Raw genomic sequence first — 14,126 nt, 5'->3', positions numbered from 1 at the left:
ACCCCAAATCTCAACACATGGAAGACAAAGACTTTGGTCCCAGGCTGGAAGGAAGTCCAGTCTGTGCACTGATGAACTGTAAGCTGCCTGCAACATCTGTTAGGGTGAGAAACTGCTTGATTCAAATCTCACCTAGTTTGTTAAAGTAAGAATTTAGACTGTATTTTTATTTGTATTTCTTAGGTAACCAACTCTGCTCTCTATGCCTGCTACTTAGGCCTGGTCTACACTACGACTTTAATTCGGTTTTATCAGCGTTAATTCGAATTTACCCTGCAACCGTCCACACAACGACGCCATTTATTTCGAAATAAAGGGGCCTTTAAATCGATTTCTGTACTCCACCCCGACGAGCGGAGTAGCGCCAAAATCGATTTTAACATTTTGAATTAGGGATAGTGTGGCCGCAATTCGATGGTATTGGCCTCCGGGAGCTATCCCACAGTGCATCATTGTGACCGCTCTGGACAGCAATCTAAACTCGGATGCACTGGCCAGGTAGACAGGAAAAGCCCCGCGAACATTTGAATTTCATTTCCTGTTTGCCCAGCGTGGAGAGCACAGGTGACCACAGATAGCTCATCAGCACAGGTAACCATGCAGGCCGATAATCGAAAAAGAGCACCAGCATGGACTGTGAGGGAGGTACTGGATCTGATCGCTGTATGGGGAGAGGATTCAGTGCTAGCAGAACTTCGTTCTAAAAGACGAAATGCCAAAACTTTTGAAAAAATCTCCAAGGGCATGATGGACAGAGGCCACAATAGGGACTAGGATCAGTGCCGCGTGAAAGTCAAGGAGCTCAGACAAGCCTATCAAAAAACAAAGGAGGCAAACGGTCGCACTGGGTCAGAGCCGCGGACATGCCGCTTCTACGCCGAGCTGCATGCAATTCTAGGGGGGGCCGCCACCACTACCCCACCTGTGATCGTGGATTCCGGGTCGGGGATAGTCTCATCAGCTACACCTGAGGATTCTGCCGATGGGGGAGAGGAGGAGGAGCTTGCAGAGAGCACACAGCACTCCGTTCTCCCCAACAGCCAGGATCTTTTTCTCACCCTGACTGAAGTACCCTCCCAACCCTCCCAAGCCAGTATCCAAGACCCTGACCCCATGGAAGGGACCTCAGGTGAGTTTACCTTTTAAAATATAAAACTTGTTTTAAAAGCAAACGGTTTTTAATGATTACTTTGCCCTGAGGACTTGGGATGCATTCGCGGTCAGTTCAGCTACTGGAAAAGTCTGTTAACGTGTCTGGGGATGGAGCGGAAATCCTCCAGGAACATCTCCATGAAGCTCTCCTGGAGGTACTCCAAAAGCCTTGCCACAAGGTTTCTGGGCAGTGCATCCTTATTCCGTCCTCCATGGTAGGACACTTGACCATGCCATGCTTGCAGCAAGTAATCTGGTATCATTGCCTGACAAAGCCTGGTAGCGTATGGTCCCGGTGTTTGCTGGCATTCAAGCAACATCCGTTCTTTATCTTGTTGTGTAATCCTCAGGAGAGTGATATCACTCATGGTAACCTGGTTGAAATACGGGAACTTAATTAAGGGAACAGAAGTGGCCGTTCCTACTGGGCTGTTTGCCTGTGGCTGAAAATAAATCCTTCCCTGCAGTTAGCCAAGCGCAGATGGGAAATTGGCCCTGAGCTTTTCGCATTTGGCTAGCAGGGATCTTCCCTGTTACCAGCCACGCGGTGGGGGGAGGGGTACCGTGATCATCCCAGAGAATTTATGGCAGGAGGGGGGCGGCGGGGGGGAGGGGGGTTAGTTTGGTTCCTGCAGGGATCTTCCCTGTTACCAGCCACGCGGTGGGGGGAGGGGTACCGTGATCATCCCAGAGAATTCATGGCGGGAGGGGGGGGGGTTAGTTTGTTTTCTGCTGCTGCTGAATGTTAACAGAAAAACCGCAGCACTCTACGGGCTTTGCTTGGTATGTGGGAAAGGAGGGCGCAGAAGCCGTAAGACAATGGCTTACCATGGCCGCATGCAAGCCGAATTCTGTTGCCCGGACCTGTGATCTCTAGCAGCAAAGCCATAGGCACAGGCACTCAGTATTAAGAGGCAAAATGCGACCTTGCACAGAAATCACATGTGCTATGTAATGTAAATAGTGTTGGTCACCATGAAAGAGTATAAGCATTGTTCTGCAAAATGTATCTTTTTAAACAATTCTCTCTTCTTTCCCCTCCCTACAGCAGCTGCAAATTCCTCAAGCCTCCCTCCTCCATCCCGAAGGCTATCACAGATAAGGCGTCGTAAGAAGAAGACGCGAGACGAGATGTTTTCAGAAATTATGGAATCCAGCCGCAGTGACAGAGCTCATCTGAATGAGTGGAAGGAAACGGTTGCAAAGTATAGGAAAGAAGCCAGTGAACGTGAGGACAGGAGGGACCAACGTGAGGACATGAGGGACCAACGTGAGGACAGGAGGGACCAACGTGAGGAGAGGAGAGACGCTCGAGATGAGAGGTGGCGGCAGGAAGATCAGAGGAGGCAGGATGCAACGCTGGGGCTGCTGCGTGAGCAAACAGACATGCTCCGGCGTCTGGTGGAGCTTCAGGAATGGCTGCAGGAAAACAGACTGCCGCTACAGCCCCTGTACCCCCCTCCCCCCTCCCCATGTTCCGTATCCTCCTCACCCAGACGTGTAAGAACGCGGGGGGAGAGGCTCCGTACACCTTCCCATTCCACCCCAGTGGACAGCCCAAGCAAGAGGCTGTCATTTTTTTAACCTTTTTTTAGTGGCTTTTCCTTCCCACCGATCCTCCTCCCAAATCCCACCCGGGTTCCCTCCCTCTTTTTCTAATCTATTAATAAAGAATAAATGATTTTTAAATGATAGTGACTTTATTTGGTTTGAAAGCAAGCTGGGGGAAGGGGAAGGGTGGGTTCCTTACAGAAAATGAGTCAATAAAGGGGGCAGGTATTCATGAAGGAGAAACAAACAGATATTTCACACTGTAGCCTGGCCAGTCATGAAACTGGTTTTCAAAGCTTCTCTGATGCTCAGCGCTTCCTGGTGTGCTCTTCTAATCGCCCTGGTGTCTGGCTGCGCGTAATCAGCAGCCAGGCGATTTGCCTCAGCCTCCCACCCCGCCATAAAGGTCTCCCCCTTACTTTCACAGAGATTGTGGAGCACGCAGCAAGCAGAAATAACAATGGGGAGATTTATTTGGCTGAGGTCAGAGCGAGTCAATAATGAACGCCAGCGACCTTTTAAACGGCCAAATGCCCATTCTACCACCATTCTGCACTTGCTCAGCCTGCAGTTGAACAGGTCCTGACTCCTGTCCAGGCTGCCTGTGTACAGCTTCATGAGCCATGGCATTAAGGGGTAGGCTGGGTCCCCAAGGATAACTATTGGCATTTCAACATCCCCAATGGTTATTTTCTGGTCTGGGAAGTAAGTCCCTTGCTGCAGCCCTTTAAACAGAGTAAGGTTCCTGAAGACACGAGCGTCATGAACCCTTCCCAGCCATCCCACGTTGATGTTGGTGAAACATCCCTTGTGATCCACCAGTGCTTGCAGCACCATGGAAAAGTACCCCTTGCAGTTTACGTACTGGCTGCCCTGGTGCTCCGGTGCCAAGATAGGGATATGGGGTCCATCTATCGCCCTACCACAGTTAGGGAATCCCATTGCAGCAAAGCCATCCACTATGACCTGCACGTTTCCCAGAGTCACTACCTTTGGTAGCAGCAGCTCAGGGATTGCTTTGGCTACTTGCATCACAGCAGCCCCCACCGTAGATTTGCCCACTCCAAATTGATTCCGACTGACCGGTAGTGTCTGGCGTTGCAAGCTTCCACAGGGCTATCGCCACTCGCTTCTCAACTGTGAAGGCTGCTCTCATCTTGGTATCTGGCGCTTCAGGGCAGGGGACAGCAAGTCACAAAGTTCCATGAAAGTGCCCTTATGCATGCAAAAGTTTCGCAGCCACTGAGAATCATCCCACACCTGCAACACTATGCGGTCCCACCAGTCTGTGCTTGTTTCCTGGGCCCAGAATTGGCGTTCCATGGCTAGAACCTGCCCCATTAACAACATGATCTCCAAACCACCGGGGCCCGTGGTTTCACAGAATTCTGTGTCCGTGTCCATGTCCTCATCATGCTTGTCGCTGCGCTGCCGCCGCTGCTGCCTCCTCGCCTCGTTTTTCTGGTCCTGGCTCAGCATAAACTCCACGAGAACGCGCAAGGTGTTTACAATGTTCATGAATGCTGTCTTGAGCTGAGCGGGCTCCATGCTTGCCGTGGTATGGAGTCTGCAGTGTTCACCCAGGAAAAAAGGCGCAAAATGGTTGTCTGCCGTCCGTTGCTTTCATGCAGGGAGGGAGGGAGTGAGGGAGGAGGTGAGGCTGTACCCAGAACCACCTGCGACGATGTTTTTTGTCCCATCAGGCACTGGGATCTCAACCCAGAATTCCAATGGGCGCGGGAGACTGCGGGAACTATGGGATAGCTATGGGATAGCTACCCAGAGTGCAACGCTGCAGAAATCGACGCTAGCCCCGGTACTTGGACGCACACCGCCGAATTAATGTGCTTAGTGTGGCCGCATACATTTCGACTTTATACAATCTGTTTCTCAAATTCGAATTATATAAATTCGGATTAATCCCGTAGTGTAGACATACCCTTAGTCACTTGAAATCTATCTTTCTGTAGTTAATGAATCTGTTTTATATTTTATCTAAGACTGTGTGTTTTTGGTGTAAGTGCTTGGGGAATCTCAGCTCAGCTTAACAAAGACCATTGCACATCCACTACCCTTTTGTCGGAGTAGTGAACTTATTAATTAGCTTACGCTGTCCAAGGGACTCTTGAGCAATGTAAGATAGGATATTTCTGGGGTTCAAGGCTGGGGCCATTGACTGGTGCCTCTCTCTGTATGATTCATGAGTGGCTCAGGGAGCATAATATAGCTGGGTGTGGGGCTCCAGATGCTGATGGTTGAGAAATCACAGTGCCTGGAGGGGTGTTACTGCTCGTCACTGACATAGCTTTGTGAGAGACAACCCAGGCTAGAGAGTTAAGGCGACACAGTGGTCCCATGGTTCCAGGTTGTACCTCGGGGATCCTGTCACAACTATCTGACTTGTTAGTGACCAATACTCTTGAGAATACTTGTTCCACAGGTCATTGGGAAAACTTCAGCTCTGTGGCCTTTTTATTACAAGAGGACGTTTATGTAGAAGTCTGACAGAATTAAAGCACACAATCCATTTACTTAAGAATTGTAAATATCATTACAAAGACATCATGGTTAAGTGTCCCAATAGAATGTATATAATACATACACACAGAATGTCATACCTGAAACACTTTTCCCCACATACCTGGGATGTAAAGCTGAAAAAAAATTAATTGGTTGAAAATGTCTTGGACAAGTTGAAAATGATCTTACTATATTACAGTATTCAAGTTGTCCAGGACATTTTTAATCAAGTTAAGTTTTTCCAACATTGTTGTCCAAGCCTAAGACAGTGGGAAGAAAAGTACTATGAAAAACATGTTTCTGTCAGTTTAAGAACACAATTACATAAAACATTCATTCTTCATTTTGCTGTACACAACCATTAATGTTTATTTCCATCTGGATTAACCCCTTTGCTGCTTGCCATCATCCAAGTAGTGTTCCTCTGAAATCAGCGGATATTTAGAACACAACTGGTACAGTAGGCAGCAGTCAAAGAATTAGACAGAAAAAAATAGTACAAAAAAACCTGTTAGAAGCATCGAATTATTCAAGAGGATTAGAATCAGCATTCCACTTTGTAGCTGCACTTACGCCAATTCGTATAGTTCATACCTGTTGCAGCACCACATAAATGCTTTCCAATTCCTACCACAGGAAGCTTTTCTTTCTCAAGAATAGGTACTTTATCTGAAAGAAACAGAACCTGGATTACTGGAGCCGGACATCATCTTGCTGGGTAATATAATTCCAGCACACATAACTGAAACAATAGGTCAGAAAACTCAAGTAAAATTCCTGCCTCAATTATTATAAAAAAACTTCAATTGTCTGCATCTCGAAAGGGTAGCTAGTGTTATGTCACACTAAAAGATAAGATGGAAACATAATACAGTATAATTTTCATGAACTGAAAAGAATAGCTATACAGTATGTTTAAATAGCACATTTATTTTTTTCTTCCTTATTTTTAAACAACTTAAAATTGTACAAAGGGAATAAGTTTAAATTAAAAAGGAACTTTTTAAAAACATTCATTGTTAGCAGCTTGGAAATAAAACAATTTTCCTTTCTGACATGTTCCCTTCTAGTCTACAAACATTATGTTATGTTCCTAGTGCAGCAAAAATCAATACTTCTCTTTGTACACCAATAAAAAGCAGAAAAGTACAAAACTTTGAAAATAGTTCTTGCTTACTGTGGGGAGTTCAAGCTATTTGTGGTATGTTTCCTCAATAAATAAATGAATCAATCAAGACTTTATTTAGACATAAGATAATTTCCTAATAGACAGCAATTCAAAATCTGTCAAATACTTAAAAAACCCAATACTCCAGAAGACACCGTTCATACATTGCAGGCCAACTTGATCCATATATTGAATAGTAGTAATACTCTATATCTATAGAGCCTTCCAGCTATAGATCTTTATGCAGTTTACCAACATCAATTGATTTAGACTTACCATACGCCTCAAAAACGGGGAACTGAGGCAGAAATTAAAACTATGACCTGTTACCATTAAAAACTTTGGGAGCAGGACTAGGCATCAAGTGACTTGCCTAGAATCACAGTGACAGCCTGTGGCAGAGTTGGTAATAAATATCAGGTTTTTGTATTCTTAGTCCTGTGCTTTAATAAATTCATCTGTCCTACTCATGGTGGATTAATAGTCACATGTAACTTTCTAATGTTAACTTACAGTAAACCAAGTGAATGTACAGTTTAATTAGAGAAGACAAATACAAGATTAATATAAATTATCTTTTTAACATGCTACAATGTACCATGTTCCTTCATTAGCAAACATTCTTGCTCATTATTTATAAAATGTTATTTTCGGTATTCTTTTCTCCTTCTACATATGCCATTCATAATTTAAGTTTCAACCATCTGTATGGCCCAAACATACATGATCTAGTCATGGAAGATATACCTATAAGGAATTAAGTGACTTTGTGGTACCAAAACAAGTACAATATATACTACTACTGTGGTACACCAGATGGGAACAGAGTCACCCGTAGCTCAGAGAATGGATCCAGTTAAGTTATAACAACATAAGGAAAGGCATGGAGATACATATATATTTTGCATGAAATACAGGATCTGAATCATGCTGGCAATGCATTGGATTACATTTGTTAAGTAATGTGGTAATCACTTTTATCCATTTAACTAATGCAAGTTCTGTTCATCACCATAAGCCACCCACTAAATTTAATGCAACTTCTTTTGAACGTGGTATTCCAGAATCCCCCTGTGTTCATTGTTAATAAGGACATCTGAGACTTGCTTCACTCAGTAATGATACTTGTATCAAAATACAGCACAGCTAAAATACACAAGTGAAAGCATCTAACCCTGAAACTGTTCAGGCTCTCTTTTATTTGGTGATTCTGACCCAAAATAAAGTCTTATAAATTCAAGATAATTTGTACACGTTGTTGGAAATTATATAATACCCATCTAGTAACTGAAAAAAGAGTACAACATAAAAATGACCAAAACACTGAGAACAGTCTTCTAAACATTATATTAATTAACCTATACTAAGTGTAAAAATTTCCTGCACTCTGATACTACACAATCAAGTTTTTAAGCAACCATCTTAGTATTGCTGATAGTTATACAAGCCAAGTAGCAACTTACTTAAACATAAGTGCTGGATATCAACTTGAAGCCTTTCAAATATGTAGTCTCTTTTTCTGTGTTTACCGTCTACCTGTGTGAATAGGATATCACATCATTAAGAAGTATTGGGCACCTAACTAATAAATAATTACAAGAATGTGCTAAGGTTATTAATTTTTTAAAAACAAAACAAGCCCCTTTCAAATGAACACTAACATTTTCAGTATCAGCCAGCAGGCATCTTGTACCCCAATTGTGTTACTGGCATGCCTTAAAACTACAATAAGGATCAATTAAATTTTTCAAAGCCCTTAACTTTGCAATGCCCTTACTGACAAATAGATATATTTTCACCTTTCCTTTAAAAGGTAATCAGACTTTCTGAGAAAAAGGCACATTTGCCAAGAACAACAATTCCAAAAATGAGACTTGGCCAACTCCACTATAGACTGTCTTACCTTGAATCGGGTAGTTGCCCTTTCAACAAGCAGAAAGTGAACATTTTCAGCATCTTGTAAGGCAATATCAACCCAGTGAGACAGCTTTCCTCGTCCAGCTCCAAACTCAATAAAACATCTTCCTGGCCCAAGCAAATGTAACTTTTCCATGTTACCTAAAATGGAAGCCTACAAACTTCAAAAGATTATTTATGAACCAAGCCAAATATACATTCTGTCTGATCATTTCTGTGGGAAAAATGTTAACTTAACTCACAATCAGCAGTCTCTCCCATAGCTCATATTGATTAAATAACCATGCTGCAGAATGTCAACACCTCTTTCATGAATGCAGGGGTAGAGATGTTGTAAATCCAGAGTGCAGAGGAAATAAGGGCTGCCTCCATGGCATCATCTTTTCCTTTTTCTAACACCCACAGAATCTTATCCACTGGGTTTTGGGGGTAGAGTTAGGGACCAGGCATACATTGGAGTATTGTTCTCAGCTAATCCTTGGAAAAGTCACATGGATGTTCCAGTGGACTTTCGTGAAGCATCACTTCCTGCAAAGCCCTCTCTGTAGCTACTGCAGTTGAGTTGTACACATAGAGTTGTGCTGAAAGGCACCAACATGGCAGTGCTTAGGGCATTAGCCTAGCACTTGGGAGATCTAGGTTCAAGTCTCTGCTCTGCCAGTAGGCAAGTCACTTAGCTTCTCTGCACCTCAGTTCTCCATCTGCAAAAGGGAGATAATAGTACTTCCCTAACTTACAGGAGTGTTATGAGGATAAATTCATTAAAAAGACTGTGAAGCACATTGAGATCAGGTGGTGGAAGCACTATATAAAAGAGATAGGAATTACTATTATTCCCATGGGCGCTTTCGTCCTTATCATTCTCTGGCTTCCCTTTCCCAAGAATTCAAAGGATTTGCTGTGTTGGAAGTTCTCACCGCCCACTCACTCTGTATCCCATAAAAATTCCTCCTTCTCAAGGGCACAATTCCCTGAAAATATCATAAGGCAAATCTCAGAGTTTTATACATTTTCCATGAGAGGGGATAATCTAGGCTCATGAATGAGGAGAAGACAAGCTTGTTAGGTATTTCAGGATCAAAATAAACTTCTGTTACTAACACTTATAATTTCAAAGCAGTTATGGACAATGTAGGGGGTCGATATAGTCCAGGTAACTAGGATTTTTGGATAAAGGGAACTGAATCCACACTGTGTCCTCCATGTAGTGTCCTCCCTAAGTTAGTTAACAGCACTTCTGTTTATCTGACCGCCGGTTTATTTGAAACTTTCTAATGCCCCCTCCCCCCCCCGACTCCTCAGTCTATTTGAATAAACAGGAGTGTACTATCAATAGACTAATACTTAAACTGGCAGCATGGGTACAATCTGGAACTGTTACAAGTTTCTTTTAAGTGAAATAACTGTAGTATGGATTAGCTGGAATCCATAAGAAGAAAACTACAGTAAAGACCACCATAGGTATTAGTAAGGAAATGGCCATACCTGTTGTTTCAAGTGCTTGAAAGCAGACTCTCCATTCTTTGGGTCATTTAAGGCTTCTTGTAAGGCCTGATGGGACAGCATTTGATCCTTAAGTATTGGCTTTATACCTGCATCAAATGCAGAAGTACTCTTCATAGATTCAATTAAAAAGGCCACCTAACATCAATCTAGCTCCCACCTGCATATTGAAGTGACTGCATACAGTACTTAGTATGCAAAATATTTGACTCTGAAGACTTTACAGAGTTAGCATACTGACTATTGGAAACAAGTAAAAGGGACACTATCAAATAGTTTAAGTCCACAAGTTGACACCTAAAAATTGTGATAATCTTATAGGTAATGTTCTTCAAACTCCAAACATGTAGTTTTGTTTTTAATCCAACATGTGAAAATTTCCCTATCTTCTGCCATCAACAAAATAATCTACAACAGGGGTTCTCAACCTTTTTCTTTCTGAGGTGCCCCCAACATGTTATAAAAACTCAATGGCCCAGCTGTGCCGCAACAACTTTTTTCTGCATATAAAAGCCAGAGCTGGCGTTAGGGGGTACCAAGCAAGGCTATTGCCCAGGACTCCATACCACAGGGGGCCTTGCAAAACTAAGTTGCTCAGGCTTCAACTTCAGCACCAGGTGTCAGGGTTCAGGACTCGGGGCTTCGGCTTTCTGCCCTGGGCCCCAGTGAGTTTAACACTGGCCCTGCTTGGCGGACCCCCTGAAACCTGTTCAGGCCCCCAAGGGTCCTGGACCCCTGGTTGAGAACCACTGATCTACAACACAAGCGTAATTGCTCTCTAATGGGTCAGAAGCAACAGTTTTCTAATAAATGCTTTTCCCAGAGCTGTAATGTCACCACCTAATCATGGTGCACAAAGAAGAATGTAAAACAAAAGTCATTAATTTCATTAAAAACAAAATTAACTTTTATTCAAAAGAACAAACAAGACTGAGATGAGGAAAAAATACTAACTAACAGTGTCATGTAGGTAGTTCTTTAACAGTTACAAGATTTCAATTTCAGATCACGACAAGTGACAAAAATAAGTACTCCTATTAATCTCTTTTCTTTTTTTAATTCTGGAAGATATTTAACACTAAAATAGCCATGAAGTATTTGATCAATTCTGGAGAAAGCAATTTAAAATATTTCAAAATTAAGCAGACTCACCATTACTTGCTTTTTTCAGCTTTTTAATCAAGTCCTCTAACTCTTCTTTAGACAGGGAAGAAATTGGTAACTGTTGGGAAAAAAAATACACAAAAAAAAAAAGGAGGAGAACCTTTTTGTTTAACTATTTGTTCCTTAAAATAACCGAGAAATGGACTCACCTGTTCGTCAAGTATTTCTGTTGCATCTTTTAATCCTGCATTAATATCTTGAACAAAGTAGGCCTTAATAAAAAAAAATAAAAACAGCATGAAAACCAAGGAGATTCTAATAAAGACAGAAGAGCATGTAAAGCAAAAGAATGCTTCAGAGTGTGTTGACAATAATTCACCTAGCAAAAGTCAAATAATTACAAATGAAGAATGCAGTTCTGAGAAAAGATTCTCTCTCTGGTTTAGGGCCCAACTCTGCAAACACTCTCCAATGGGTGTAGTGCTTACTAGGGTGATTAGTCTGATAGATTTCAATGGGACTAAGCACCATAGCACGCACTACAGTAGTAATGCTTTTGCAAGGCTGAGTCCTGTCTTGTACTAGCACTTTGCATCTTATTTGTACTATAAGAATCAATAAACAAAGGAATTTCTCTTTCAAGCAGTTATTCTTTAAGCTTCATGATTACTGACATTTCATATATACAGGAATATTTTAAGCTTTATACAGTCAAACAGATGCGTTGGCAGCACAGTATTCATCAGAAAGAAGTACACTGCAGTACACTGGCATTTGGATCACTGAATATATATCTGAATCCAGTTCTCAAATATGGGCAAAAGCCACTTACATCATGTAGCTATACAAGGAAATCAAGCAAGGCTTAACACATGGTAGACTCTTTCATTAAAAAAAACAAGCTGCCTTCTTAGCACATACCAGAAAGGAAGATATTTAATTTCATGACAGGGTATGGGGGGAGGGGAAATGCCTCAGTCAACATTATTATTCAGGGATAATAAATATAAAAGAGTAGAGCTGACTTAATATTTGTGGTTGTTGTATGTGCATCAAGTTCAGCTAACATAATCTGAAAGGGGACACATCAACCCCAATACTCAACAGAATATACAAGATCCATTCACAGCAGAAGTCATAAATCATTAATTCTAGGGGCCTGGTGGGGCAATGCTCCCCAGGAACATTTTTGGGGAAAGCTAGTTCAATGTGAGTGCCTGGACAGCACTTCCATTCCTGGCCAAAAAAATTATCTGAAAGTAAGATCACAAATTTATATACACTGGAAACATGCATACAGCATAGGGCATCAATTCATTTAATCCAGCACTTAGATAGCTTCAGTTTCTCCCTATTATTAGGCTCTCTATAAGGACTATTACTCTCTGATTCGTCAATGATAAATTCTCTCTCTGATTTGAGTCAATGATAAATTCTCTATACCACTGGTCCCATGTCTCCTTGGGCTTTGGAGTCTCCCTTCTCTCTTACCCACACAGTGCATAAGCCAGTGATGCCAAGAGTTGAGCTTTTGGAGGATTGCCCTGAGCACTGCCATATAAGAACAGACTCCATGCACCAGGTCTTAACACCATTTGGCCCTGCTGTCCCTCTGTCTGTACAGCGTCAGCAGCGTTGCAACCATACAGCCAGAGCGACACTCCAGGCTGCTCCGGCAGCAGCCATACTGATCTAGTATGGGGCGACTGCTTAAAAGTTGTCAGGGCATTGCCCCCTGGCTCTGCGGCCTATGGAAATTTGAGCAAATGCAAAAACCATGGGTGTTCGACCCTTCTCCACTCCAATTTGTGCCACTGCTTAGTTTATACTGCTCTAATATACAATTATATGGCATTTAATTTACATCACACTTACAGGCTTCGGCTTCTCTCTTGAATTACACTTTTTTAAATGTTTTTGTAATTGATCTTCATATACGGTGCTAAAATCAGAGAAAAAGAAATAAGCAATGACAGGCACAATTTTAACAATGAACATACGAATGTATTTAAAACACACTTACTGTTTTGGGTCAAGAGGGCATGGAATTCTTTTCCTGTCATTTTCTTCCTAGTGGGAAAGAAAATGTTTATTTTGTTAGCACAAAATTATGGTGCGGTCAATGTCCTAATTTTAGAAAATCTGTCTAGAAATGTGTCTGTGGGTCACAAAAATAAAAATCTTTGCTAGCCTCGATTTATTGGAATTAGATCAAATGGAGAAATACAATGTGTTTCAGTTGGATAAACCATGCAATTTAACTGGGTGATGGGTGGAGGAATATTGTGCAAGTGAAGGCCTTAATACATCACCAAGCCCAGAGACGCACAGGTATTCCTGGTCCCTTGTGACAGGCAGTAATTATTCTACCTACACCTTGTGGGGTTCTAGCTCGATGTCAGGCTCTGCAGAGGCCAGCAGTGATTTCTTAGTAAGCTTTCCAAGAAGGGGACGTCACCTGAGGATCCTGAAGCAAAGAGTAACTACCAGCATAGCAGATTTTGCAAGAAATTCAAAGCACGGAAAAGTTGGCAGAGAAGATGGGGGACAACACCCCTCTCCTCCCTCGGCTGGGAAGCTACTGGGGAGCTGGGTGAGAGGCTGACCCCCACCCCTGCCAGCGATCACTGCACGCAGGCTCTGACAGCGGGGGTTGCGCTGACACTGCCGTCGCCAGGCTTAGCAGGGCAGTGAGCCCCAGGGGCCGGGCTGGGCACAGCCCTCACCAACCCGCGGGGAAGCCTGGCGAGTATGGCCCGTCTCTATGGGGTTCGCTCTGGGGATACGTGCCAGCCCCTCCCCCAAGCGAATCCATAGGGGGCTATAAAAGAGCCCGCAGGAGAGGGACTCCCCACCCCTTCCTAAAGCCCCGAAGGTGAGGGGCCCAACCAGCCACCCCTCCGTGACCGGGTCCGCCTGCCGGGCGGGCAGTGCCCGGCGCCCCGGTACCTCCTGGTGTCCGTGCTCCCCGCAGAAGCGTCTCCCCTGAGCCGGGATCATCTTGCAGAACCGCTTCTTCCGCTCCACGAAGTAACCGCACCGTCCGGGCACAGGAGCCCGGAGCCCCCCGGCCGCAGCCGGCTCGGCCGCCATCTTGGTGCCCCGCCCCCCGCGGGAGCCGAGCGCCAAACTCAAAGCGCAAGATGGCGGCGGAGAGTCTGTTCGGCCGGTTGGTGCCGGTGCAGGTGAAGTGCCAGGGCTGCGAGGACAG

General features: G+C 43.6%; 2 protein-coding genes across 5 annotated transcripts in view; one reads left to right on the top strand and one right to left on the bottom strand.

The window, feature by feature from the left end:
- The window catches only part of TRMT13 (tRNA methyltransferase 13 homolog), a 16,417-nt gene extending 2,409 nt beyond the window's left edge, over positions 1-14,008 (bottom strand). The window contains exons 1-9 of one of the 2 annotated variants that reach the window (XM_008170607.4): positions 13,865-14,008; positions 12,939-12,985; positions 12,791-12,857; positions 11,125-11,187; positions 10,964-11,033; positions 9,794-9,900; positions 8,295-8,462; positions 7,855-7,927; positions 5,818-5,892 (exon numbers count right to left, since the gene is read on the bottom strand). In XM_008170607.4, coding sequence (XP_008168829.2) covers positions 5,818-5,892; positions 7,855-7,927; positions 8,295-8,462; positions 9,794-9,900; positions 10,964-11,033; positions 11,125-11,187; positions 12,791-12,857; positions 12,939-12,985; positions 13,865-14,008 — 814 coding nt within the window. The remainder of the gene's footprint in view (positions 1-5,817; positions 5,893-7,854; positions 7,928-8,294; positions 8,463-9,793; positions 9,901-10,963; positions 11,034-11,124; positions 11,188-12,790; positions 12,858-12,938; positions 12,986-13,864) is intronic. The other variant, XM_008170608.4, reaches the window with a different exon arrangement.
- The window catches only part of SASS6 (SAS-6 centriolar assembly protein), a 34,685-nt gene continuing 33,876 nt past the window's right edge, over positions 13,318-14,126 (top strand). For 2 of the 3 annotated variants that reach the window (XM_005300905.5, XM_065555614.1), the window contains exon 1: positions 13,996-14,126. In XM_005300905.5, coding sequence (XP_005300962.1) covers positions 14,059-14,126 — 68 coding nt within the window. In that variant the 5' untranslated portion in view covers positions 13,996-14,058. Of the gene's footprint in view, positions 13,509-13,995 lie in introns of those variants that run through there. The other variant, XM_065555613.1, reaches the window with a different exon arrangement.

The sequence above is a fragment of the Chrysemys picta genome, chromosome 8 (assembly GCF_011386835.1).
Source record: "Chrysemys picta bellii isolate R12L10 chromosome 8, ASM1138683v2, whole genome shotgun sequence".
NCBI lineage: Eukaryota > Metazoa > Chordata > Testudines > Emydidae > Chrysemys > Chrysemys picta.
This window is presented reverse-complemented; position numbering and strand designations above follow the sequence as displayed.